The sequence below is a fragment of the Lampetra planeri genome, chromosome 7 (assembly GCF_965212315.1).
Source record: "Lampetra planeri chromosome 7, kcLamPlan1.2.h2, whole genome shotgun sequence".
Taxonomy (NCBI): domain Eukaryota; kingdom Metazoa; phylum Chordata; class Hyperoartia; order Petromyzontiformes; family Petromyzontidae; genus Lampetra; species Lampetra planeri.
This window is the reverse complement of record NC_136113.1, coordinates 6,615,635-6,642,103: the sequence shown is the minus strand read 5'-3', so window position 1 is coordinate 6,642,103 and position 26,469 is coordinate 6,615,635. Positions and strand designations below refer to the sequence as shown.

Sequence of the window (26,469 nt, the reverse complement as noted above, 5' to 3'; positions counted from 1 at the left end):
TCCCCTCAAACCCCCTCAGTCCCCTTCCCCTCAAACCCCCTCAGTCCCCCTCCCCTCAGTCCCCCTCAGTCCCCCTCCCCTCAGTCCCCCTCAGTCCCCCTCCCCTCAATCCCCCTGAGTCCCCCTCCCCTCAAACCCCCTCAGTCCCCCTCCCCTCAGTCCCCCTTCCCTCAGACCCCCTCCCCTCAGTCCCCTTCCCCTCAATCCCCCTCAGTCCCCCTCCCCTCAGTCCCCCTCAGTCCCCCTCCCCTCAGTCCCCCTCAGTCCCCCTCCCCTCAATCCCCCTGAGTCCCCCTCCCCTCAAACCCCCTCAGTCCCCCTCCCCTCAGTCCCCCTTCCCTCAGACCCCCTCCCCTCAGTCCCCCTCCCCTCAGTCCCCCTCAGTCCCCCTCCCCTCAATCCCCCTCAGTCCCCCTCCCCTCAAACCCCCTCAGTCCCCTTCCCCTCAATCCCCCTCAGCCCCCCTCCCCTCAGTCCCCCTCAGTCCCCCTCCCCTCAGTCCCCCTCAGTCCCCCTCCCCTCAATCCCCCTGAGTCCCCCTCCCCTCAAACCCCCTCAGTCCCCCTCCCCTCAGTCCCCCTTCCCTCAGACCCCCTCCCCTCAGTCCCCCTCCCCTAAGTCCCCCTCAGTCCCCCTCCCCTCAATCCCCCTCAGTCCCCCTCCCCTCAATCCCCCTCAGTCCCCCTCCCCTCAGACCCCCTCCCCTCAATCCCCCTCCCCTCAGTCCCCCTCCCCTCAGCCCCCCTCAGACCCCCTCCCCTCAATCCCCCCTCAGTCCCCCTCCCCTCAATCCCCCTTCCCTCAGTCCCCCTCCCCTCAGTCCCCCTCAGTCCCCCTCCCCTCAATCCCCCCTCAGTCCCCCTTCCCTCAGACCCCCTCCCCTCAGTCCCCCTCCCCTAAGTCCCCCTCAGTCCCCCTCCCCTCAATCCCCCTCAGTCCCCCTCCCCTCAATCCCCCTCAGTCCCCCTCCCCTCAGACCCCCTCCCCTCAATCCCCCTCCCCTCAGCCCCGCTCCCCTCAGCCCCCCTCAGACCCCCTCCCCTCAATCCCCCCTCAGTCCCCCTCCCCTCAATCCCCCTTCCCTCAGTCCCCCTCCCCTCAGTCCCCCTCAGTCCCCCTCCCCTCAATCCCCCTCAGTCCCCCTCCCCTCAAACCCCCTCAGTCCCCCTCCCCTCAGTCCCCCTCAGTCCCCCTCCCCTCAGTCCCCCTCAGTCCCCCTCCCCTCAATCCCCCTCAGTCCCCTTCCCCTCAATCCCCCTCAGTCCCCCTCCCCTCAGTCCCCCTCAGTCCCCCTCCCCTCAGTCCCCCTCAGTCCCCCTCCCCTCAGTCCCCCTCAGTCCCCCTCCCCTCAGTCCCCCTCAGTCCCCCTCAGTCCCCCTCCCCTCAATCCCCCTGAGTCCCCCTCCCCTCAAACCCCCTCAGTCCCCCTCCCCTCAGTCCCCCTTCCCTCAGACCCCCTCCCCTCAGTCCCCCTCCCCTCAGTCCCCCTCAGTCCCCCTCCCCTCAATCCCCCTCAGTCCCCCTCCCCTCAATCCCCCTCAGTCCCCCTCCCCTCAGTCCCCCTTCCCTCAGACCCCCTCCCCTCAATCCCCCTCCCCTCAGTCCCCCTCCCCTCAGCCCCCCTCAGCCCCCCTCCCCTCAATCCCCCCTCAGTCCCCCTCCCCTCAATCCCCCTTCCCTCAGTCCCCCTCCCCTCAGACCCCCTCCCCTCAGTCCCCATTCCCTCAGTCCCCCTCAATCCCCCTCAGTCCCCCTCCCCTCAATCCCCCTCAGTCCCCCTCCCCTCAATCCCCCTTCCCTCAGTCCCCCTCCCCTCAGACCCCCTCCCCTCAGTCCCCCTTCCCTCAGTCCCCCTCAGACCCCTCCCCTCAGTCCCCCTCAATCCCCCTCAGTCCCCCTCCCCTCAATCCCCCTCAGTCCCCCTCCCCTCAGTCCCCCTTCCCTCAGACCCCCTCCCCTCAATCCCCCTCCCCTCAGTCCCCCTCCCCTCAGCCCCCCTCAGCCCCCCTCCCCTCAATCCCTCCTCAGTCCCCCTCCCCTCAATCCCCCTTCCCTCAGTCCCCCTCCCCTCAGACCCCCTCCCCTCAGTCCCCCTTCCCTCAGTCCCCCTCAATCCCCCTCAGTCCCCCTCCCCTCAATCCCCCTCAGTCCCCCTCCCCTCAATCCCCCTTCCCTCAGTCCCCCTCCCCTCAGACCCCCTCCCCTCAGTCCCCCTTCCCTCAGTCCCCCTCAGACCCCTCCCCTCAGTCCCCCTCAATCCCCCTCAGTCCCCCTCCCCTCAATCCCCCTCAGGCCCCCTCCCCTCAGTCCCCCTCCCCTCAGTCCCCCTCCCCTCAGTCCCCCTCCCCTCAAACCCCCTCAGGCCCACTCCCCCTTGCCCCCTCCCCTCATCCCTGGGAATTCCCCACGCGGAGCTGTTGACCAATAGGAGACGGCGACGCTGATCTAAAGATCACGTGGGGCCAGCAAGGCGCGCTGCTATTGGCTGCGCTATTTATAGCGCTCGGGAAAACCCAGGCGGGCGAGGCGCTTTGATATTGCGACGCCGTTTAGCCCGGTTACCCTCATCTCTTTTTTTCTATATACTATCGCTACCATCGTTACCTTCGTTACGACTCGTCGGTTATCTTCACCCTCGGCTTCCTCGTCGCTCTATCGGCAGCACAGGCGAGTGTCCAGGCGATGTGCCCGGGCGATGTTCGCGGCCGCCGCTGTCGCCATCGTCGTCGTTGAGGCCTCGGGCTCGACTTGGAGTCGGAGGTGAAGGCGAGAAGGCGACACAGGGGAGGAGGACACAGGGGGTGGGTGGCAGGAGAAGCGAGGGGGGAGGCCACGGGCTACGGTGGAGAGGAGAAACAAGGACAAGGAGTGGCCAGCCAAGATGAGCGTCTCTCGTGGAGATGCCCAGGGCCGCCAGGCCTCAAAGTCGGCCCCTGCGGTGGACGAGGCGTGCGACTCCGGCATCGGCTCCTTGTGCGAGGCGGACGTGGAGAGCATCAGGGCCGGCGTGTCGCGCCTCGGGGTCGACGGCACGCAGGCCTACGCTCAGCTGGGCACCCATGATGACGACTGCCGCCGTGGAAACGAAACGGGCACCCAGCCTGGCACCCAGCCTGGCACGTACCCCGGCTCGTACCTCGCCACCAGCATGGACTCTTGTGGCGGTACATTCTTGAGCACAGACTCGGCCATCAGTTCCATGTGCGAAGCAGACCTCGAGACGGAGCTGAGGAGGGCAGCTGTCTCTGGCAGAGACGTGGATCTGCGTGAGGTGGAGAGAATCCCTGACGACAGCACGGACATTGAGTCGGGGGTCTGCGGATTCGGCTGCACCGCACATGAGAACGACCGCTGGGCAGCCGTCATTGCTGCGGAAGCGGACGAGGATGGAGACACGTAAGGCCACACGCAGTGAGAGATCAGAATCAGAAAGGGTTTCATTCGCCATGAAAGTTCGCACAGACAAGGAATTTACTTTGGCAGGAAGGTGCATACATTCAACATATAGGAATCCTAAATCTTAAATAAGATGTGTGGTCGTATTTGTAAGGCTGCGGTGGGATGTGTGAATTCCGAAATATAGGAACGCGGTTTTACCATTTTTACGGGACTTGTGTTGTTTGTCAATGTCCATTAACAGCATTTCGTAATTTTGTACGCACTCTCAGGTTTTTGCATCAAGCTATAATCCACGGAGCGCCGGATATCGCACTGCACGTACTCTACAAGGACGTGAACAGATGTCTCATCGATCAGCAAAACTATTTGATGCAGGTAGTGTATTTGTAAAATACCCCAAATTACTCGTGTGTACATTATACGCGTTGGTAATTGGTTTTTTTACCCTTTTATCTGGCAACAAAACTGACACCTTTTTTTACAAGGAGTCATGTTTGCATTGACCACAATACCTGCGGTCGGAATGCAAACGAAAAACACAACTCTGATAATGTATGCACTGTCCTTGAAATTGATTGGTCCACACCCGAGACAGATTTTCTTAGAGCCGAGTCTCACATGGTGTTGGACCAAATATTATACGCGTTCTTTTGTTGTTTACAAAACTCGTGTTGCGCGATTTGGCCAGGAGGTGGCGGTGCTGAACGAATCGATTCGTGGGTTTTTTCCCGTGTTACTGTCCGGTACTCTTAGTTTTCTCTCGCATGAAAAACTCAATCACTGGTCAAACATCTAAATTTCGAACCTGCAATAGCTGTCACGATACTCAGAGTTTCCTGGGTAAATTAATTGCATGATATAAGTGTACATGTGCAACCCTTTTGTGAATCCAGGACTGGATGGGGGCATTGCCATTGCGGGATCTTGGAGTTTATTTAATAATACTTCAACAGATACCTGGGAACAGATAAGTAGAGTATACCATTGTATTATAATGCACTGCTGCTCACAGCATAGCGCCACCGCCCTGTGACAACCCGTCGTTACTTGATGGTGGCCAATGCAAAACATGAGACCGGAGATCCGGTTGAACTCAAATCCATTTATTTCTGCTTCTCTTTCAGACACCACTGCACCTGGCTGTAGTAACAGACGAGTGGCGATTGGCACGGTCGCTGGTGCTTGCTGGAGCCAACATGTGTCTTCAGGACCTGCGTGGAAACACCCCACTGCACTTGGCTTGTGCACATCAGAGCCTAGAAGCCGTTTGGGCACTGACTGATCAACTCTCTCCCGATGAGATACCCATCAATACGACAAGTCCTATAATTGTCCCATCAAGCATGGAGATACTGAACTACAAAGGTAAGAATTAAGGCCAAACAAAAACATGATATTTCTGTAGGCTTTGTACATGTATGAAAAATACATTACAACCTGGGAACTGATGCAATTTTGTTTAGTTATTTATTAGTGTTGGTTTCCACATTTCAGAGACATCAAGTCCCTTAAGTGCAGTAAATAAATAATGTCATGGTCTTAACAAATTTTGTGATGCTTGCTTTTTGTAGGATCCACATGCTTACATCTGGCAGTCCTGAACTCCAATGTAAAATTAGTGGATTACCTCGTCAGAAAAGGAGCTAACATTGAAGCAAAGGTAAGGCTTGGCATTTGTCACGTAATTATTTTATAATGAAATCTATGACACCATACAGTGAACTCGCAATTTATCTGAGAGGAGGAATGTCTCGGATAAAGTAAAAACAAGGATAATACATTTGCAAATTAGGTATAAAAAGACCTAATATGTAGAATATGGCATCATTGTATTGCTTCTAGAAGTAAGCTCTCACTGAGTCACAAGTGAGGAACAGGTAAAAATAGAACAAGGATGTTCGGCAAAGGTATGGATGACTTGGCGTATTTTATTTCCTTTTTTGCAAACGGCGTTTACGCAACCTGGATAATTTGGGTAGGGGAAATTTGGAGGGAGGGGGGAGTGAGGGCAGTATAATTAACAGGTAACTAGTTTAATGTGATGTTTTCAAAAGTTTATCTCATGCATACTCTCAACTGCAGGATCCCAAGAGTGGCCGGACAGCACTGCATATGGCCGTGGAACAGGATGACGGCCTGATGGTGTCACGTCTTGTCGAGCTCGGAGCTCAGGTCAATGCCATCATGTACAACGGATGCACTCCCCTGCACCAGGCTGTTGGGAGGAGGTTGGCCGATTTGGCAAAATTGCTAATGCGTCTGGGAGCAGACGCCACCCTACCCAACCTGGAGTACGATTCGCCACTCGACCTCGCCGATGATCATGGGGTGCGTAATGTGCTTTATCAACAAGTTTTTGGGTTGCAAGTTGTGGAATTATGCAAACTATACTACAGTAGGAAATAATGAGTCATGGGAAGTTTCGGTAAATATCTTGTAAATGGTTGCCATGAATGCGTGTGTATTTTCTAAAATGACTAGTTAATTTACATTTAAGCCTGTTTTAACTAAGTATAAATATTAATATGATTGGGGGAAGTGGTTTGTGCACAATACCATAAATTATGCTGCCCAAGTTCACTTCCTGGCCACAGATAACATTGGTGATGTAAACCGCGTCAGTCGTTGGGGTGATTTTTACCCCCATTTTTGCCATTCTAATGTGTATAGGTGAACATGACACGGCAGTCATGGGGTAACGATATTCAAGTACATGCTTGCTTAACCATGTAATTAGGTACAGTTTATATTATGTACATTGTTTAAGTTCAGGTTAATACAGTGATATTTAAAGCGATGTAAATATTTACATAAACAAATTGTAACTTTTCTAGTCTTTAAAATGCATGTTGTTAATTATAAATCTCTTTGCAGATGTCCCTGTTTGCTTATGATGACTTGACAATTGAAGGCCACCTGGTGAAGAACACTTTTTAATTAATCGTGTTTTGTTACTTACATGCCAAACGTCTCTGAAGTACAACATCACATCTAAACTCGTTGGATGGAGGTATCGGCAGATATGTAAAAATGTTGGATATGAGAATGACAGTTACACCATGCATAAATAGATTGCTGGACAAATACATGGCAAAATGGTTTAAACTGGGATATATGATTTTCTGACCTTTTACAAGTAAGTGCATGTTTGTGAGATGAGGAATATTGTATATTTCTACATGAGAAAGTCAAATTTGTTGCACCATGCACATATTTCACTGGGTGGGGCAGTTGATTGGTCCAGGTAGATGTGATGGTTGGATATTTACACGTCATGTACAGTACTGCTTAATTTTGCAGAATTTTCAAGAGATCAACAAATCCACCCTAAAACTCGGTTCATTTTTTACTGGAGCATGCATGTGAATAGCTCGCTCTAGGTCCAGTACTTTGCACAAATGCACACTTGTCGGTTTGAAACGTACGAGTGATATAACTTTATCTAAGGCTGATTTTACCATTTCAATCATAGCTTATAACTTAATGCATGTTTAATGGTCATTTAGATACTTATTTGTTTATAAAATATAGGTTAGAAGTAATACTATAATTTGGTTATGTTTAAACTAGATCTCATGCATTGAAAATATCGCAATTTGGGATGTATTGCATTACACAATACTTTGTTTTTATGTGTACAGATTTACATTGCTATGATTCACACCGCATGCTTCAATGAAATTGGTATGATTACAAGTACATAGTTATACCTCTAGTCTGTACAGGTACATATAAGTGATTAATTAAACATAGTACATTGTTGTATTTATGACTATATTATTCCAATTTTAGTACACAAACGTTGCATTTACTTATTGACCATTTTTCACAAACAATTGGATCAGCATTTTTTCGAAGGTAATGGAAAATGAATTGTCTACCTTTTTGTGTAATATTTACTTTTAAGCTTACATTTTTCAGTGTTTCGCTTGTCCGTAAAGACAACGAATTAGGTTTTTATTCAGTAGTTTGTTTTGCTCCATTAATTTTAGCATGTTTTAAATGTAATAGAGTACAATGTATATATGTGAGTTAAACTTCGTTCGCACTATACATAGCCAACCGTACTAATCGGAGGTGTGGGGGAAGGACAACAAACTAAACACAACGCAGTTCTAAAGAAATTAGTTTTCAATATAGATTTAAAAGTGCATAGCCTCGTGGCTTCTTAATATCGGAAGGAAGAGCAATCCAGACGGCTGCAGAAGTGCTTTTGAAAGCTCGATGAAGTGACCGTCTGTTCGATGGACAGCCAAAAGTTGCGATGGTTTATGCTCCTTGACAATGGACACGAAGTGGACAGTTTGCGTATCGAGTCGTAGATTAACAAAAGGGCTGTACGTGTGCAATAGCATGGCTCACAATACCAAACTGTTAATAAACATTCTTTTGAAATTGCGTGCACCGGTTTTTTATTTAAAACACACTACAAACTTGATGTTTAAGATGTACAATAAGTTGCTATACAGTATTACCAGATGCTTAAATCATTGCAGTTGGATTAATTAAAGATGAAAATATCACGAAAACCGCATACAATGTGCCTATACTGCTTGGATGGGAACATGCACAAAACATTAGCATAGGCTGCGAAGCTGTGGGATGGGCAGCAGAGGGCAGTGCAGTAAATTGGACTGCTATGTGCCAAAAACTGATCCAGCGTTCATCCCTCACGTGGTGTGGAGGCCTTTATCCAGCAATGGATCAACAAAAGGATTGCACGTGTAATAATTTAGATTTACAAAGTACCATGCATATAAATGTGGAAACTGAAAAGTAACCGGGGCCTTATACCTACTATAATCACCCAGGAATGTCTGTCAACGCTCGTGACGGCACGCCACATCGACCAGCCTCCCTCATTAATATTCATGAGCAGGTGTCCTCCAAATGGATACCCCCCACCCCTCATTAAATCATGAGCGGGTGACGTCACTATGGAGTACTTCCCCCCCCCCCACTAATAATCATGCGCAAGTGACGACACTCAACATAGAACAGCCCCCCTCAATAATGAGCAGGTGACGTCCTCCAAATAGACACTCCCACCATTATTATTACCTACTATAATGAGCCAAGAATGTCTGTGTGCAACGCTCATGACGTCACTCACGTCGACCAGCCCCCCTCATTAATAATCATGAGCATGTGACGTCACTCCACATGGAGCACCCTACGCCATTAATAAGCATAAGCAGGTGACGACAACATCGAACAGCCCCCCTCATTATTAATAATCATTAGCGTCTTACGTCACTCCACATGGGCGACCGAGGCGCCTCCCCCCTCGGCGTCAACTCACAACCCTCACTACAAATGCAGAACCCTCATGTCACGCGATCTCCGTAAAGCTGTTGAGACATCAAAGCAAAAAGGACATGATGAACAAGGGATTATAACCTTTAAATGAAATAGGTCTGTGTCACCGCGCCCTTACAAATTGCACACAAATTGATGGAATGAATATCACTTCGCGGTCTGCTTTTCGCTTGCAAGTTTCAGATTTACTGCAATACACCCGTCCTTGCACGGGCTAAAGGCGAGTTAAATAGGTGTCTTCAACCGGGACTTAAGTCTCCATCGATTTCGAGTTAACCTCCAAGAGCAAAGAATTCCAGAACATGGGCGCCACGCTGAGTCGGGCACGATCGGGAGATCTCAATGGAGTGCAGCTAAATTGGCTCCTGGATATATGGAGCAAGCCAAATTAAAGCCTTGCACAGAAGGAGGGAAATCTTAAATTCAATGCTGATGTGAACTGGAAGCCGAATGCAGAGGCATGAGCATAAGTTCTGATCCTGAAGGGGAGTACGCGTGAACACCCGGGAGGCTGTATGTTGGACAGTCTCCAAGGAGTATACTCCGGGGCTCCGGAGAACAAAGCATTGCAATGATCAAGACGGGAAAAAACTAAAGAATGATCCAGTCTCTCAGTATCTTCAGAACAAATAATGTGGCACAGACGGGCAAATTTATCTACATTATTGAACGTTATCCTCGCAACGTTTTGACATGTTAATTGTAAGATGAATACTGATATGAGAATACCAAGATTTCCAGCTTCGTGTGTTAGGCACTGGTTCAAAGGAAGCAGCGCCGACTGCATAAAGGACCTTTAAGTGATTATATTGTATCACATAAAGAACACGGCTTAACCAAGGTACAGTACATTTTATTGGTTTAACCCCTGGTGCATTACTGTAATACATTTTTTTTGGTGAATGCGATTTTAAGAGTACTGTAATGTATTTTTAATGTTACACGTTATTTCATAGCAGTCATATACAAATGTTAATTGAGAAATACATCACTCCAACTTGAAATCACTTTTGACATAGACTAGACATAGCAGTCCACTCGTGGCATGATGCATGAGGATACCATTGAGGGACAATTCACATTTCCCCAAAGTTATTTTATATCAACTTCCACATCACATCTTCCGGCCTGCACGACCAATCTGTTGGGGTTTTTCGCGTTATTTGTTGCCTTTCTTCTGTACGCATGCATCAGTTGATGTTGTCGTTCTTCTGAGTTCATGCACCACAGATCACCCTTGCAAACTAGTCGGGTAACTGGCTAAATAGGACTTCCCGTTTTACAAATACACGTTGATTGATTTTCCACATGAGCATTACATCTGCATAGTCCCAAACAGATACCGCATTCTCTATATTACGATACACACATAATTTCCCTCCAGTGTCTTAAAGCAACAACTGGCGTCTTACAATTTGTAAGGTGTATGTGACCGTATTAGTCAGAATAAGAATATTTATACTGGAGGGATTTGATGAGCTATAAAGCTATTTTTCACAGATGTACAGTTAGGGACGTTACGACAAACAACACTAAACACGATAGGAGTGAAAATTATAGGAAATGTAAACAAATTGCTTCAAAAATGTATACAAATAAATTTTACTTTTTTTATCTTATTAGGTAAGGCCCACTAAGCTATGAGTTTATTTTTCAGAAGGAATCTGGCCACAAAGCGGCTTATGTGAAAATGTATAGCAGCAAAAATAATCTAAACAATCTAAATGCATGTTTCTAAATGTGAATGGAAAACCGGACGATCCAGAGAAACAAAAATCCACGTGACCACGGGGTGAGAGGCACGCAAACTCCAAATACACAGGCGTCAGCGTCGCGATCCAAGCCCCGATTTCCTGCATACAAGGCGACGAAAATAACATCACACCAACGTGGCGCCCCTTAAATAAATAAAATATACTAGCTGGACCCGGCGTAACATACGCCGATCTAGCAGATCTTACTAAAACATTCACGCATTCGTTTTTTTACTCATTTTTTTAAATCAAACATTCCTCTAAAAACACAAAAAGCTTCAAATCAATACCAAAAACTCAATTGTCAATTTCTGCGTTCTTTTCCGACACGACACTAACTCAATTAAACGACCTGACTCTTGAGAGAGCAACATATACATTTGAAGGAGCCAGCCGAGTTGTTGCAGACACCCTTTATAGCCTTTCAGATGTATAGATAAGTTTCATTGACAAGAGTACATCATGTGTTGGGGTCCCATCCTTTACAGCTTTAAAAGCCACCGCGAGCCGTGAGCGCACGCACGTGGCAGCTTGCCCACGTGGCCGTCACCCGGTGACGCCCTCGCATTCGCCGGACGTTCCGGGGGGGGGGGTGGGGCCAAGGGGGGGCGGGCTCTGCGCGATGACGACACGACGCCGTGCGTAATGACGCGTGCTCTCGCCCACAACCCAATAAACCGATCGATGACGTCACCACGCAACGCGCGGGGCTGTTGCGCGATGACGTCACGCCGCTGTCTCCACTCGTGGCCGCGTACAGTAAACGGAGGCGGCGGTGGCAGCAGCAGCAGCAGTGGTCACGGCTCTCCGCTCAATTATGAATTAACAGCGGCCCATTGTTATCAGCGTCAGGTAATTAATTGCCGGTGCAGATTGAAATACTAGTAGCGATAATAACATTAGTGACAGCAGACGTGTGGGTACACGGGCCGCAGGGCTTGAGCGCGCCCGTGGCTCGACCCGGACGGACGCGGCACGAAGCGGGTCTCGGGAGCGGTGCGCACCGATATGGGGTAAGTGGGGCTGTCGTGGGGGTTCCGGGGAGACCCGATGGGAACTGGGGGTCGAGAGGGGGGCCCCCCTCGCACTCCACGGAAGGTATATGTTGCTCTCTCAAGAGTCAGGTCGTTTAATTGAGTTAGTTTCGTGTCGGAAAAGACCTTTTCGAGCGGAATCTTAAGAGCACCTCGGTGGGACATCGCCTTCCGTGGGCAACTCGGGGAACTTGTGTGTGGACCCAGGGTTAGAGGGAACTGGAGCTTGGGGGCCCACCTTGGGAGCTAGGGAGCCCACCTTGGGAGCTAGGGGGCGCATAAAGAACACAATTCACTCGGGGTCAACCAACGCCAATGCTCATTTGAGATGTTGCAGCCAGTGGTGCGTGTGAGCGAGTTGTACATTCTAAGTGAAGTCGTTGAGCAGTTGTGATTTATTGCTTACGCTGGACTTTGGGATTACTAGGCTTTGATTAGCTTTGGGGTGCAAGAGGGGAGTTTTGAGAACTTCTCTACGCAGACTTCACGTAGTTCGGACATCAAGTGCAGGTTCTCGCATTCATCATCACCCCCGCAGGATTCTCTACCTTATCACATTTGCCATTCAGCAGGTATGTGCAGCAGCAGTGCTCTGACCCCGGTGACATCTGGGGAATGATTCTGGACTGACATGTGACGCATGGTATTGGAGAACTGCAAGCCGATGTGGTTTGCAGAGCCGAAGGCAATTCTATTTCGCTTAACTTTTAAGAGCATTGACGCAAGCAGCTCCTCCGTCTGTCAATAAGGAAACGCAGAATTTTACGGTGTTAAATAAGGACATGACTAAAGGACAAACACTCCGTTGTGGATCTTTGCTCTGCAATGCTGATCTGTTATCGAGCGCATGTGTTTGACTGGGAAAATGTTATTATTGTGTGTGCTACCAATGAGAAAAAAGCGAATGGTCGCCCAGTAATAGGTAAACCTTTCTTGCCTTCATAGATATGTGAATCCACGGGGCATTGGAGATGTGCTCGTGTTTGCACAAACTGACCTATGTTTTGTATTTATTGTACACGTTTATGGTAAGCAGCTATGTAAATGTCACCTCCGATTAGGTGCCACGTACGTTGGATACATTCGGTACCAACCTTGCTATATAAACTCAACCGCTCATACGTTATATAGTCCAATAATATATTTACTAAAAATTAACTCAGATAGAGTTGTGGCATTCAAGAGAAATACACGTGTGCAATGCAGAGCTTGCTTATTAAGAAGATACTCTATTGAGTTGCCAAAATTACTTTAAATACTGTATAGTACATAGATGTGCATTAGATAATAGGCTGGTCTGGAGGAAAGACGGAACATAAATATTTCGTCTCTTTAAATGTGCGTTTCAACTGCAATATTTGAGGGTGTGCAGGGCAGTGTCCATAAGGTAGTTTTGTGGAAAAAAATATACAACGGTTGTCTTCTTAGGTTTTTTCGGTAAAGTCACGTGACTTTACCGAAAAAACCTAAGAAGATGATTCCTTGCAGTCACGAAAGCTTCAAATCTAGAATACAACGGTTGATTATTCATATTCTGCGTGTATGCAAAGTTACACGAGTAACACCGTCAAATATAAAATCATATCCAAGTTATGCAGTGCATTGGCTATTAAAAGTTGGAAAATATTCAGTTACATTAAGTTTATTGATTTAGGATTTTTTACTTTGAGGTGAACCATTCCCGTTAGTGCATTTTCTCTGTCGTATGTTCTGCTTGTCCAAACTGAAAATGTTACATCATCACCAACTCATATTTAGACATGACATCCAATAGGGGGGAGGGTTACTTTCGCACAGTCTTAATTCATTTTCCATTGGTCAGATTTCAACAACTTATGAGTAATGTGAAGTACAACATCCAGCTGGTGAATGGATTAATTCCATCAATATGTTTGACTAGCTATCTATAATATTTAAATAACATGTTAGGATTCCATGTTGACATGGAATAATAAAGTAGTGTTAATATCATTGCTGTCTGTGCAGTCTTATTAAATGTATGTATTTTTCAAAATTATTTGTATTCATGTGCAAAGCAATTCCATAAAATAAATATAAGATAGTTTGTTTATGCACTGTAAAATATATTTTACGAATTGTAACCTGTTTCCCATTAACATATGTACAGGTCTGAAGGCCTGTGGCTGGGACTGGTCATGGCCATGCTGTGGCCCACGGTTGCGAGCACTGAAGAGAGTCTGGAAGAATCATGGACAGACTTCTGGGTTTTTCGGCTCGTCATAAATATGGCTGGATATAGTACCATAATCCTACCTGGATATCTACTTATCCGTTACCTAAAGCATCGTAACTACCTAGAGACAGGTTTGTTATGCCTATTCATTTTTACCTTCATTTGGTACAATATTTGTGTTAAAATTAAGCTTTATTGTAGCATACTCATTTTGTTTTTCTTAAGTTTTCTGCAAAGGTCATGTATAAAAAAAAAGTCTGGTGGCGTACCTATGAAAATAGTGAGATTCTTGCGACATTAAGCAAAACAGAGCTGCATACAGGAGCGTGGCGCGTGTGATCTTTGTGCAGGGCATGGCAAATGCTTTCCCTTGGTGCGCGCGTGCGTCTTTGGAAACGAGGACAAGACGGGCACTGTGGGGGAATCGGCCACGCTAGTGTCAGAGGCAGTCGAGAGCTCCACAGCCAAGCAGGCTGCCCGGCTCATCATGTGCATCACTGGGCTGCAGGTGAGAAGTGCAGCCATGATGCAACTCAGTACTCGGCCATACATCTTCTCGAGGGGAAATTGGTTAATTTATGAAGACCAGCATAATAAGCATTGTGAACTTAATGTAGATGTACATTTCTGTATATTTCACAAACTGGATATGCCTCCGAAGCATTCACTGTATGTGTAATAAAAATTAGTAAATGGGATCATTGTTCAACTGTAAATGGGTACTTTGAATTTTACTTTAAAATAGCACTCCATGGTCCTTGCATATGTAATTGGGTGTGTCCATGATTGTCCGGAAACACTGACACCAAAATGCACCCTGAAAGAATGAACAATTTTGGGATAAAAAAATCCAAGCCAACTCAAGCGTTATCACGTTTAGCATGAGCATACATTTACTCTTGGAACACCTTAGCTGTAGCTTTGTCTACATTGGCTTCTTCTGTTGCGTGGTCTAAAATAGGTTGATGGTAATATAGTGTCTACATTCAAGGTTGGCACTTTTAGGGTCCCAAAGGTTACAGACTGGACTATTGTCTCCAACTCACATTACAACTGCAATATTACAGCTTTAATATTAACTGCTACATATGGTGCGATAGAAGTGCAACATACATACATTTACAAAATAAAATAATGTGAAATATATTCCGATGTAACTTGAGTTTTTATCTTGAAAACAGCTATGGTGCAGTATCGGTGAACATTTATTGTTAAGTAAAATCTTAACCTTTAAGGTTTTGCAAATGTGGAGCTTCCAAAGTAAATGCATTAGTAGCCTGCCGTTTTATAAACCACTTGCCCTTGGAACTTGAAACAGCACTAATCTCCATTTCTTTTGTAAGCGAATTGAATGGTTTAATCTGTTAGTGCCACAACCATTGCACACTCGAGTGTAGCTATTCAACCTTGATTTTTTTAGAAAGATGTATGCTGTTTTCATCCAAGAAAACAAAATTGACAACCTTAAGTGTTGCACTATTAATTTATTGCTGGATGAGGGCCTCCCCACGCTGTGCAGTCAGTGAGGGTTAATTGTCCATACTTCACCAATCTGGTCAGTGCCGGTTAAAGGTGGGGGGGAATACATAATGGGTTTTCCTGCACTGCCGTCTACTGCCCAAAATGCCTACAACTGTTTTATGCATCATCACCCATGCAAGCAATACCCAGGCTTGAGCGCATGTTCATTGTCCGAGGTCTGGTCAGATCAAATGCATTCCGGTTGATCTGGTCAAAGGCGTAGTCTATGTAGTCAATATTAATTTCTCTCACAAAGATATTAAGGCATTGAAGCTATATGTCATTTAACAACTATAACTTGCAAATTGAGAGCATAAACTGATGTTGATAACCTGCCACTCATTGAGTAAACTGGAAAAGAAGTACTGTAGAAAAATGTAACTTTGACAATCGCAATACTGCCCTCGAGCATGTTTCTTACCCACACCCAGTCCTAGGCACTTAAAATACTATTTTGTAAACTCCTGATGTCTGCATTTTCTTTCTGCATTGCTGCCCCCTTGCCTTTGAAGGTGTCGTACCTGACGTGGGGTGTGCTACAAGAGCGTGTCATGACGCGCGAGTATGGGAAGGGCGAGGAGGGCGGTGGTGAGACATTCCGTGACTCGCAGTTCATGGTCTTCATGAACCGCATCCTGGCGCTGGCCATTTCTGGCCTCTGCTGTGCAATGTCCAAGCAGCCCCGGCATGGCGCTCCCATGTACAAGTACTCCTTCTGCTCCATGTCCAACATCCTCAGCAGCTGGTGCCAGTATGAGGCCCTCAAGTTCGTCAGCTTCCCCACACAAGTGCTGGCTAAGGCTTCAAAGGTAAAGTCAATTCTTCTAGCTAGAGATCACATCACCATCCATGAGCAGTCCAATGCTGGATGAAGGCCCCTCCCCAAGCTAAGCTGTCACTACCTTTCACGATCCAGCACCTGCACATGAACTGATCTCATCACTCCATCTCCTTAGTTCATGTCCTCTCAGACACAAGAGATCATATAAGCATGCAGTAATGCAAACCAATGCAACTCAACTAATTAGTCAAAATAACATTTATAGATTGAATTTTAGGTCGCTTTTTTCTTTCTGGCTCAAATAATAATCATGTTGCCTAAAGTAAATTATGTAAAACGCCAAAATAGCTTTCAGCGTTTAACCCCCAAAGTTCCATCAACGCTTGCGGGAGACCAAGAGATTTTCATTAAATCCACATGTACACCTTGTGTCACGCTGTGTCACAGGTAATTCCTGTCATGCTGATGGGGAAGCTGGTGTCACACAAGACGTACGAGCATTGGGAGTACCTCACGGCTGGGCTCATCTCGGTGGGCGTCAGCATGTTCCTGCTCTCTTCCAACAGCGAAGAGAAGCACTCCTCAACCGTCACTACCTTCTCTGGCCTCGTCATCCTCGCTGGATACATCCTCTTCGACAGCTTCACATCTAACTGGCAAGATGCCCTCTTCAAGTATCGCATGTCTTCCGTGCAAATGATGTTTGGTGTCAATTTGTTCTCGTGCCTGCTGACGACGTGCTCTCTGCTCGAGCAAGGCGCCCTGCTTGAGGGGCTGTCGTTCATGTCGCGTCACTCCGACTTCGCTTTGCACGCGCTGCTGCTGTCCATGTGCTCGGCGAGTGGACAGCTCTTCATCTTCTACACCATCAATCACTTTGGAGCTGCCATATTCACACTCATCATGACTACACGGCAGGCCCTGGCCATTCTGCTTTCCTGCCTCATATACGGACACCACATGGGCCTGGTGGGTGTTTTCGGGGTGGGCGTAGTGTTTCTTGCACTATTCCTGCGGGTATATGCACGTGGACGCCGCAAGCGCAGTGCGGCCCGTCAGCCGCTGCCCGTCGTGCAACGAGTTTAGCTTTTCTGTTTTTTACGTGCAAGACATTAATTTGTTATTTTTTTACTGGTGTCATTTACTTTTATTTCCTCTCCCCCCACCTTTGGTGTCTGGTGAAAGGTTCCTATAAGTGTTGGGTAACAGTCCTGAGCTGAAACGTATTTACTAATTGCAGATTTTTAAAAAAGCAGCCTAGATGGATGGACATGGCTGCTTTGGAGCTGGCAGCACTGATTAAGTGGATATCCTGAGTTCCCTTATCTTATGATGTACCCTTGCTTGAAGCTCCTCCTCCTGTCTTGTTTACCCAATTTACCCTTTTTGAAGGGTACCTCTGACAGCCAAGTGGCTGTTGGGAGGAACTACAGCAAGCTTTAACGGACAATGTTAATGGGCAGATGCTATGCTTTCCTACAGCCTTGCTGTAAAAAAATAGTCATAACGATTTCCTTTTCTTTGAGCTCTGAAAAATGTGCATTACACAAACAATAATGCTGTAGTCACGGGTGTATAATTAACAGTTTAAAAATGCATTCGTTTGCCATGTTTCTCACATGTACATCCAGCCCAGGATTCGTTTTTATTCGACCATTTCCTGTTTTATAGTTAACATTTTTATTGCAAAATACTAAATTTGCTAAATAATGAGCTTTAGCAAGTGCTGTAAAAAAAAAAGACTTTGCTCTTAATGATACGGTTTGTTTGTACTCATTTACATTTCTTTGTACATCAGTGCCTCCTAGAATATTGTATTGCCGACTACATTGTCAGGTCCGGTTATAATTTAGAGCTAGGAAAAGCAGGCATTTAAAAACAATAACTACGCACTTGCTCATTTTGTCCAATATGCAATATTTTTGGTACTGTTTTGCTGTGTTTGGAGTGGGTGATGGTGTGGATGTTTTATCAACGTGCTTTAACTTCCAGAGTGCTTTCGGTTCTTGTCGTGGGGAGTTGTATACATTTACTCTTCTATTTTAAAAAGAATACTAAGTAGGGAATGCATTGATATATTTTTAATCCCTACTGAATGTCAGTTGCTGCAAATTAATATGCACAAAATAAAACGTTGTACCAACAGAACTATTGGTGCGTAACAATGTGTGGTGGTGGTGCTGTTGTTAACATAACCATTTCTGCAGAAGTCGTACGTTTCCACAAAGAAACCAAAAACCCACAAAAACTGTAAAATGTGTATATCTACAATTGTATAATTAAAAGTGAATGCTTTGCACACAATATGTACAGTTTAACATTTTCAACTTGACTGGGTATTATTTTGTATAAACAACTGCAAATACAGCATAATTATCAGTGCATGTAAAATAAAGGCTAAACGGTAAACCATGTCTAATTGCACACATTTTCCACAATTTTTTTTTTCTATAAAATTATGAGCCAGTGAGGTGGTTTGAGGCTATTTTGTCATTCTGAGTCTTTAAGTAAGTTATTAAGTCGTCTTTGTGATTTTTGTTTGTGCATGCACACCCAGTTTCCAGGGACCTGAATGTGGGACCTCTCGATTCCATCCTTGTCGTATGGGATGTGCCAGCTCCCTGTCGTTGTCTGCAAAACCGTATCGAAAGACGGCACCGTCTGCAAACACATTGCATAATTAGCAAGCTTCATCTAAACGTTCAATAGTTCAACAGAGTTGCATTTCTATTGATTTTATTTTTGAATTTCTCTTGATTATATATAAAGTTTAATAAGGGATTGAGAATGTGCTTGAAGCGGTTTACCTCATGAAATGGTCATATATTAAAGTACAAAGAAAGAACACAAATATTGAGCAATACATAAAATGCTGCTATACAAAGAGAAGATGTGCACTATTATTAGAGAATGGCCAGAGTAGAAAGACACGAGTTAGAGACAAGGTAATCATATTCATACTCTTAGGTTTTTCGGTAAAGTCACGTAGGTAACTTTACCGAAAAACCTAAGAGTATGAATCCTTGCAGTCACGAAAGCTTCAAATCTAGAGTCAATCATATTACTGGATCTTCCGTAATCCGTGGGTCATTTCCAGTATGAATATCTAAATGAAAAGCATTAATAGGTTACCAGGACTATAAAGCATGTTGTATGAAAGCATGTTATGTTGTATAAATTCTGTCCTGTGCTTTTTGTTCAACCTTAAACCGTGCCTAATACTAACGTATACATTAAAGTTGGTTCATTTAGACAGCAGACATTTTAGGCCTTGCAGTTGGAAAAATACAGCCACCAATGGAAGAGTTGGCCTAAACAAACAGGCCAAGTGCCAACTGCTCATGCAGTGACAGTTTTAGGTACCTTAAAAATTATTTGTCCCTTGGGGATGTAGGTCTCCAACACCAGCTGGTGTCCACGCTGCCACTTGCGGAAGAGGTGGCGCATAATGGGCTCCGTGAGGCGCGCGCAGTGGTCGCGTAGCAGGTCACGCGTCACGAACCAACAGTGGTTTCCGGAGTGCAGGCACGCGTAGAGCAGGAAAGGATCGTCCTTGGAACTGCAAGCATTGTGTTGAACGGGTGGGGTGGATATGGAGAATTAAAGCCCTGCATAAAACTAAATGTGAATCACACTGTAGCTAATCAAATTGAATACCCATTCTCACGAGTTCAATTAATTAAAACAAGCCTGCATAGCTGACGGTGATGTAGCACGTAGAGGAATTGCGTTGCTTTACATGTTTTCCATGAAGAAGCAGTCTGCTTGCGTCCTCACGATATCCATGTGCTCACGAAGCCAGGAGTTAGAGTTTTTGAGCATGTGTCGCCGGCCCAGCACTAGCACCTGCTTCCCGTGTTCAGCCAGGTGAGACACCACATCCATGAGCTGCACGTCAGAAAAGCACCAGATGGGTAAAGATCAGTCATCCAGCCACTGACAACACCTCAACTCGGCATGTCATTGCCGATTTACCTTGGTTTCATTTCCCATTGTTAAGGTAATGTTCGTGAGTAATTGGTACAGTTATTGCATGTTAAATATCATGTGGCATGATTTAGAAGAGTAGACCCACATGAGGATGCATTTACCTTAAATCCCAAATTGTGAAAATTATATTGTAAATGTAAAACGGTAAGACTTGTATACATCCCTGCAACAATTTTTACCAGCTCTATGTAAAATAGTACATCTAAATGGGCTTTAAAGAAAATAAAGCACTGCAGTTTTCAACTTATTCTCGTACAATTAGAAGATTCATATCAGATTATTGCTACACCTACGGCAAACGCGTATAAAATATTACAGCAGCCAATAATAATTGAGAATAGAGCTTGTAATCCTTATGACAATGCAAGGCTTACGATCTGTGATTGAGCATATTTGCCACCGATGTAAGAGACGTTGAGGCTGTCCACCACCACGTCATAGGGACCGTTGCTGGCAATGTGCCGCTGAAAGCGCGCCAGCTCCTGGAAACGACAGTGGGAGCAGCGATTTTCATGATCTACATGTTAACCTCAACGTGCCATTTAATTGAATTACACAACTAGTACAGTAAGGTTACAGAGCGGGCATTTATCTATAAGCCCCCTCTTGATTTAATGCATTATTACAATTTGTAGTCAACATTCGATTCAAGAATATTATTGTGTTTTGCCATATATGTTGCACCGCAAATGGCCGCAGGGTTTACGTGAATCAACTACGACGTACACCATCTATTCTGCATGCTGTATAATACATTTTTACGCACGTGATTCTACGCATGTATTGCATGACAGCAGTAGCAGCATCCTATCGCTCACTTGTGCCGGTGTGGAGCATGTGCGTTGCTCACAGCGGGTGTGGTCTTGCGGTAGATGTCATGTCCCTTGATGACGTCGTTCATGATGCATTCCTGTAACTCCTTGTACTCACCCTTCGTCAGATGGATCGACTCCAGTTTCTCACTGCAACTCGGACAGTGTTCTGCCCTGGCAACAGCACACACAACACAGCAGCTCTACCCAGCACACTCGCAAACTCTAGCACAAGGGTAGGCAACTTACATTACTGTGGGCTCGATACACCACCGCTACTTCATTTCATACTACTTCAAAATGGCCCACAAACGGTATTTAACTATCACTACATCTCGGTCGCACTGATCGGGTATTAGAGAGGGACATTTCAAATTGACATCTTTTTTAATTTAGCAGGCTCCGCATCTTCTGTCACTGCAATAGGCCTTTGAGTTATGTGTTAATGTGTAGCCCACCAAAGGAATTTGAAAGTCCGACTTGACCTTCACTGCAAAAGCAGCTGAGCACCACACTTCTTATGTTAGCACAGTACCAGATATAATCTCCAAAGATGTATGGTTTGTATTGCATGCATGTTGAATTGTCTAAATAATCATAATCATACACATCAATGTTATAAAAAAACATGATTATAAAAAATAAAACAAGTTTTACTTTCCTCAGGACTTTTTTCAGGATAGTCCTGCATTGGGAAATTTGGCCAATGCAAATATTTGCTCAAGTGGAAGGAAACCCAAAGTACCCAAAGAATACTCATGCATAGGAGGGGAATAACACTAAAAACTCCACACAAATGGCATAGCTTCAGTCCAGACAGACTCAAAACGTTGAATGTATCAGATTCCTGGACGATCATTGCCTGGACACCCCCCAACCTAACACCTGTAAAACCTGGTAAGCACCCGTGGTCTCCCATTCAATAATGGGGCTCAACATTACTAGCTTCCAAGATCTGATGAGAATGGGAAAATTTAGGTCGATTTGTTTTTATGGAAAGAGTTAAAACAACAAACTGTGGTAGGATGTGAATGTATCTTGCTTTCCATTTCTCCGTTTTAAAACTGAAAAACAAATAAAATTACATGTATTAATATTTTTATACATTCCATAAACATGTTTTTTTGATAACTCAAAATAATTAGGTGACATTACAGCATAAGCATTCCTCTGTAAACTTTTACAAATGATATCCAGCAGAGGTGTTGCTCATCCAAAAATTCCAGAATTACAATTACGACATTCAAAGTACCCCTTAGGTGCCTGCTCATTATCGATAAACATGCAGTTAACCAATGTGCACAACGCAAGCCATGCTGTGTACCTTTCAAACCAGCCGCCAATACTCCTGGCCAGCTTCTCGGAGGGAAAGGTTTGACTGTGCCGTAGGTACTGCAGAATTCCCTCCAGTTGATCCCGGTTGGTCTCGGCCAACTCTCCGCGCAGCTCAAAAAACGCCTGCAGCATCGAATCTTGTGGCAGGAGGTCCTTCTGCAGCATTTCTGCATAGAGCCGAAAAGCCAGCTCAACATCGCATCTGGCCAATGCCGCCTTTACAATGTCCGTGTAGTTCACCGCTGTAGGATGCAGGAGGCTGTTCATCTCCTCCAGCAAAGCCAAGCTTTCTCGCCAGCGCTCCGTCATGCACAGCCCGCGGATGGCGAAGGTATACGCCGTGTCCTCGAGGATGGAGTAACGATCACGCATGATCTTGTACACATCCAGAAACTCGGATACGTTCTGGTTGGCCACGCACAAGCGCAGGTACGGTAGCAGCATGCCGTAGGAAACGTCACCACTCTCCAGCGCCACGAAGTTAAGCAGCGACTTGGCAATGTCCAGGTCTCCGTGAGTCTCGATTAGTTTTTCAATTACTATGGACTCAAACCTGTGAAGTAACGCATAACATGCGGTGTTAGTCAACCTTGCATGGTGACCTTGTTTAAAGGGGGGACATTACAATCTCAGGATGGGGGGTGAGTGCATACAAGTGACTCTAAAGCAAACTTTCACAAATGTTAAAGGCAAAACAGGCTTCTCTCTAATCAACCCTGGTGTGACAGGGCCAGTGAAGAGTATACACTCACACACGCTGCGCTAAGGTGCAGTCAAAATATTTTAATGGAATATTAAAAATTGGAAAGTTAACTATATTGGTTATGCTATGGCTACACCAACACAAATTAATGTCTCAGTGGGTTAACGGAAGCTGACTGTTAACCCAGTGACTTGGATTCTCGTCCCGGCCACAACTAATGTCAGTGGTGATAAATCCTGGGCCTATATTCTTCACCAACTTTCACGATCATCATTTAAATAACCCTCTGCACCGACACATTTTGAAGGCTCTCATCAAGCAGTGAATTGACGAAGAGGTCCATATTTTTAAGGGAGACAGGTTTCGTTGTGGTTGTACGATCTAGATTAGTCATCAACAAGTTAATGTGGAACGTCCACGACTAGCTCAGGTGAGCCAACAGTTGTGAGTGGTGCAGTAGGTATTTGTTCGTTTGACTATGGGGCCGCCTTGACTTTTACTTTCTCCCCCCGACTATTCATTTAATCACCCAGAAATGTCTGTCCGTCCCGCGCGTGACGTCTCTCCACATGAGGCCCACCCCCCGTGTGACGTCACTCCACATGAGGCCCACCCCCTTCATTCATATTCATGAGTAGGTGGATTTTTACACGAAAGCACAAGGTCGCGCACTCCACATGCTGCACCCCTCCCCACATTAATAATCATGAGCGGGTGACGTCACTCCACATGCCGCACCCCTCCACAATAACCATTCGCGGGTGACGTCACTCCACATGGGACGTCACTCCACATGGGACAACCCCCCCTCATTAATAATCATGAGCTGAACAATTTTTCTAATGAATATTTCAGATTTACTGCAATATACACCCATCCTTGGACGGGCAAAAAAGCTAGTACAGTCCCTACTATAATCACCCAGAAATGTCTGTCCTTAACGCTTGTGACGTCACTCCACATTGAGCAGCTCCCCTCATTAATATTCATGAGCAGGTGACGTCCTCCAAATGGACACCCCCCCCATTCGTATTACCTACTATAATGAGCCAAGAATGTCTGTGTACAACGCTCCTAACGACACTCCACGTCGACAAGCCCCCCTCATTAATAATCATGAACAGGTTACGTCCACCACATGGACCCCCACCTCATTAATCATCATGAGCATGTGACGTCACTCCACATCAAACAGCCCCTCATTAATAATCATTAACAAGTGACGTCATCCAAATGGACCCCCCCTATTCATAATAATTAGCGGGTGACGTCACTCCACATGGGGGGGGGGGAGAGGCGCCTCCTCCCCCCTCCTCGGCGTCAACTCACAAACTTCACTACAAAGGCAGAACCCTCACGTCATCACGTGATCTCCCTAACGCTGTTGAGACATCAAAGTAAAAAGGAAGTCATGATGAATATGGGATTATAACCTTTAAATGAAATATATTAACCTTTAAATGAAATATATCTGTGTCACCGCGGTCTTACAAATTGCACACAAATTGATGCAATGAATATCACGTCGCGGTCCGATTTTCGCTTGCAAGTTTCAGATTCACTGCAATACACCCGGCAAAAGGCTAGTCCTGTATATTTGTTAACAGTACACAGAGAGCGTGTTTCAGTGTCTCTCTGGGCTTTGCTATCATGCTAAAAAATAACACATGGGGTGGCATGTTTGTATGCATTTTTGGAGAATTATTTGGTGTTTAGTTTTTTTGGTAACATTTTTTGTAATAACAAAGAATACAATCCTACCATCAGGGTCATATCATGAACAATGTGGCTCATATGAACAAATCTCATGAAATAAGAAATGTCATAGATACATTTTGAAATCTCACATCACCCCGAGATAGAAAACCGACCTGAAAGGTGAATAACATAACGACTTCCAAGGTCCTTAAATTGCTTATCTGCACTTGCGACACGTGTATGCATCACCTGGAAAGTGCCCATCACATATCAAACCAAATGTATGAACCCTAAAAGTTTGGATGAGCCAAATTAAGTGACACACCAAATGCCAGTACAGGAATAGTTGTTTGTTCAGTCATGGATGACCAGACCGTGACCATCATCCCCCTACAACTTGAGAACCCACTCCAATCACGTGGAGAAGAAGCACTGACAAATATCAACGTTACCGGCGCTCAGTATTTCTGACATCTTCGTGATGAACCCCCTGGCCCACCGGGTCCCTCATCAGCCCAGCAACATTCCACAGGCAAGACCAACCTTGGGTTGTTGGCCTGTTTTTTCAGGGCTGCCCAATCCGCTGGGCTCAGAGGTTGGTCCGGTGCCTCTACTATAGACCTCTGGTATTGCTGCTTCTGCTGATCATTCTTCGTCCACTGTTGCTCTTCCTGCTGCCGTTGCTGCTGATATTTCTGCTGCTGCTGCTCACGTCCCCAAGGCCTCTGCGGCGAGACGTCGTTGGCATTGAACAACTGTCCCTTCTTCTCAGTGGGCCTCACCACGTTCGTGAAGAACGACTGCTTGGCTTTGCCTGCCCGCGGCGGGGTGCAATTGCCCCTGGCCGGCACCACGGAGCCCCACGTGGAGGTGACGGCGGCGGCGGCAGCCACGTGGCCGCCCGGACCTCGGGGGAACAGCCGGCGTAGGGCACGGAGGGAGAGCCCCTGTGCGCGCCACGCCATGCCGTGGCGAGGAGAAACGGCGAGACGCAGCACGGAGATACCCAGAGCCTCGGGGAATCGAACATTCACCCCGGTCAATCGACGGGACGGTAGGGGCCGGGCGGGTCCGATCGCCGCCACCGGCAATGGAAACGCGTGGCGGCCCTTTGCAGGGGGAGACCGACGAGTTTGGGCGATGGCGAGAGAAAAGTGGTCACTTTAAAGTGGGGTTAATGAAGAGACGAGAGCTCTCATCCGAGTCGGTGCAGTGACAGCGGCAGCAGCAGCGAACACGTGGTGGACCGGTGGGTGGCGCCGAGATGCATTGTGGGGCTCTTAAAGGGACGCGGGACTTTTCGGGCTCTTAAAGAAACCCGTCACGTACGGGGTGGAGAGGGGGGTCTTAAAAGGATCAATGTTTATGGCCCTTATAAGCGTTCTACCTATTCTATTGGATGCTCTCAATCGAAACAGTCCCTTCTCTGGTGCTCTGTAAGCAGCCCGGTGCTGTGTTGAGTTCTGAACGGATCTCTGCTCTGTTTAGACATTTGGCGGCGCTGTTGCAGAAGCAACCAACAAACTCAACAAGTTCGTCAAAAACAAACCTGTCAACCCATACGGTTTATCCGTATTCTTGTACAGGGAAATTGAGTTTTCACGTCCATACGGCGTACAGCCGTTTCAATACGGGCAAAAAAAAACGTGTTTCGTCTATTTGTTTTGTGTTTCTCTGTTGTGATGGGGCTTTATAGGATGAACGTTGAGATTTATAAGGGCACGGGGTGACCAACCAATAAGGTCTGAATTGGTCTGTTAAAAAACAACCGGAATGAAAATACTGTTTCTGATCCTAAAGGAGTCTTACCCTAATTGGCGCTCTTAAGGAAAACCTATCCTGTTCTGCGTGTTTCAATCAGTCCACGAGTTTTTAATGTTATGTAACCAGGAAAGTTTCAGATATTTAAGACCTCCATGTCCAGGAGGA

General features: G+C 46.3%; 3 protein-coding genes across 6 annotated transcripts; 2 read left to right on the top strand and 1 right to left on the bottom strand.

Moving 5' to 3' along the window:
- Nucleotides 1-2,488: 2,488 nt before the first annotated feature.
- On the top strand, nucleotides 2,489-7,794 carry LOC144719864 (NF-kappa-B inhibitor epsilon-like). 2 transcript variants are annotated; one of them, XM_078596132.1, is made up of 6 exons: nucleotides 2,490-3,396; nucleotides 3,669-3,774; nucleotides 4,524-4,764; nucleotides 4,971-5,059; nucleotides 5,482-5,727; nucleotides 6,274-7,794. In XM_078596132.1, the coding sequence occupies exons 1-6, from the start codon at nucleotides 2,882-2,884 to the stop codon at nucleotides 6,334-6,336; spliced, it is 1,260 nt and encodes a 419-aa protein (XP_078452258.1). In that variant the 5' UTR covers nucleotides 2,490-2,881; the 3' UTR covers nucleotides 6,337-7,794. The 2 variants fall into 2 exon arrangements, with proteins under 2 accessions (XP_078452257.1, XP_078452258.1); XM_078596131.1 differs by lacking the exon at nucleotides 6,274-7,794 and having other exon boundaries at nucleotides 2,489-3,396; nucleotides 5,482-6,266.
- A 3,412-nt stretch (nucleotides 7,795-11,206) lies between these two features.
- On the top strand, nucleotides 11,207-18,487 carry SLC35B2 (solute carrier family 35 member B2). Of its 3 annotated transcripts, none has more exons than XM_078596127.1 (5): nucleotides 11,207-11,485; nucleotides 13,635-13,831; nucleotides 14,051-14,208; nucleotides 15,734-16,030; nucleotides 16,450-18,487. In XM_078596127.1, exons 1-5 carry the CDS (start codon nucleotides 11,481-11,483, stop codon nucleotides 17,086-17,088), a joined length of 1,296 nt encoding a protein of 431 aa, XP_078452253.1. In that variant the 5' UTR covers nucleotides 11,207-11,480; the 3' UTR covers nucleotides 17,089-18,487. The 3 variants fall into 3 exon arrangements, with proteins under 3 accessions (XP_078452253.1, XP_078452254.1, XP_078452255.1); XM_078596128.1 differs by having other exon boundaries at nucleotides 11,209-11,324; XM_078596129.1 differs by lacking the exon at nucleotides 11,207-11,485 and adding an exon at nucleotides 11,580-12,078.
- PRORP (protein only RNase P catalytic subunit) lies at nucleotides 17,614-25,798 on the bottom strand. The gene is made up of 8 exons (XM_078596126.1): nucleotides 25,084-25,798; nucleotides 22,129-22,692; nucleotides 21,821-21,868; nucleotides 20,843-20,978; nucleotides 20,367-20,474; nucleotides 19,742-19,890; nucleotides 19,366-19,561; nucleotides 17,614-18,663 (listed from the first exon to the last, which is right to left on the bottom strand). The coding sequence occupies exons 1-8, from the start codon at nucleotides 25,503-25,505 to the stop codon at nucleotides 18,493-18,495; spliced, it is 1,794 nt and encodes a 597-aa protein (XP_078452252.1). The 5' UTR covers nucleotides 25,506-25,798; the 3' UTR covers nucleotides 17,614-18,492.
- Between the last annotated feature and the right edge of the window lie 671 nt (nucleotides 25,799-26,469).

Bases quoted from the DNA above. Each gene is read 5' to 3' on its own strand.
- LOC144719864 (XM_078596131.1), top strand. From the start codon at position 2,882: ATGAGCGTCTCTCGTGGAGATGCCCAGGGCCGCCAGGCCTCAAAGTCG. The intron at 3,397-3,668 runs GTAAGGCCACAC...ACGCACTCTCAG, and splicing joins GCGGACGAGGATGGAGACAC to GTTTTTGCATCAAGCTATAA. The intron at 3,775-4,523 runs GTAGTGTATTTG...CTTCTCTTTCAG, and splicing joins AGCAAAACTATTTGATGCAG to ACACCACTGCACCTGGCTGT.
- SLC35B2 (XM_078596127.1), top strand. The intron at 13,832-14,050 runs GTTTGTTATGCC...ATCTTTGTGCAG, and splicing joins TCGTAACTACCTAGAGACAG to GGCATGGCAAATGCTTTCCC. The intron at 14,209-15,733 runs GTGAGAAGTGCA...TTGCCTTTGAAG, and splicing joins TGTGCATCACTGGGCTGCAG to GTGTCGTACCTGACGTGGGG.
- PRORP (XM_078596126.1), bottom strand. From the start codon at position 25,505: ATGGCGTGGCGCGCACAGGGGCTCTCCCTCCGTGCCCTACGCCGGCTG. The intron at 22,693-25,083 runs GTTGGTCTTGCC...GTTACTTCACAG, and splicing joins AAACAGGCCAACAACCCAAG to GTTTGAGTCCATAGTAATTG. The intron at 18,664-19,365 runs GTACCTAAAACT...ATGTGTTTGCAG, and splicing joins AGGGACAAATAATTTTTAAG to ACGGTGCCGTCTTTCGATAC.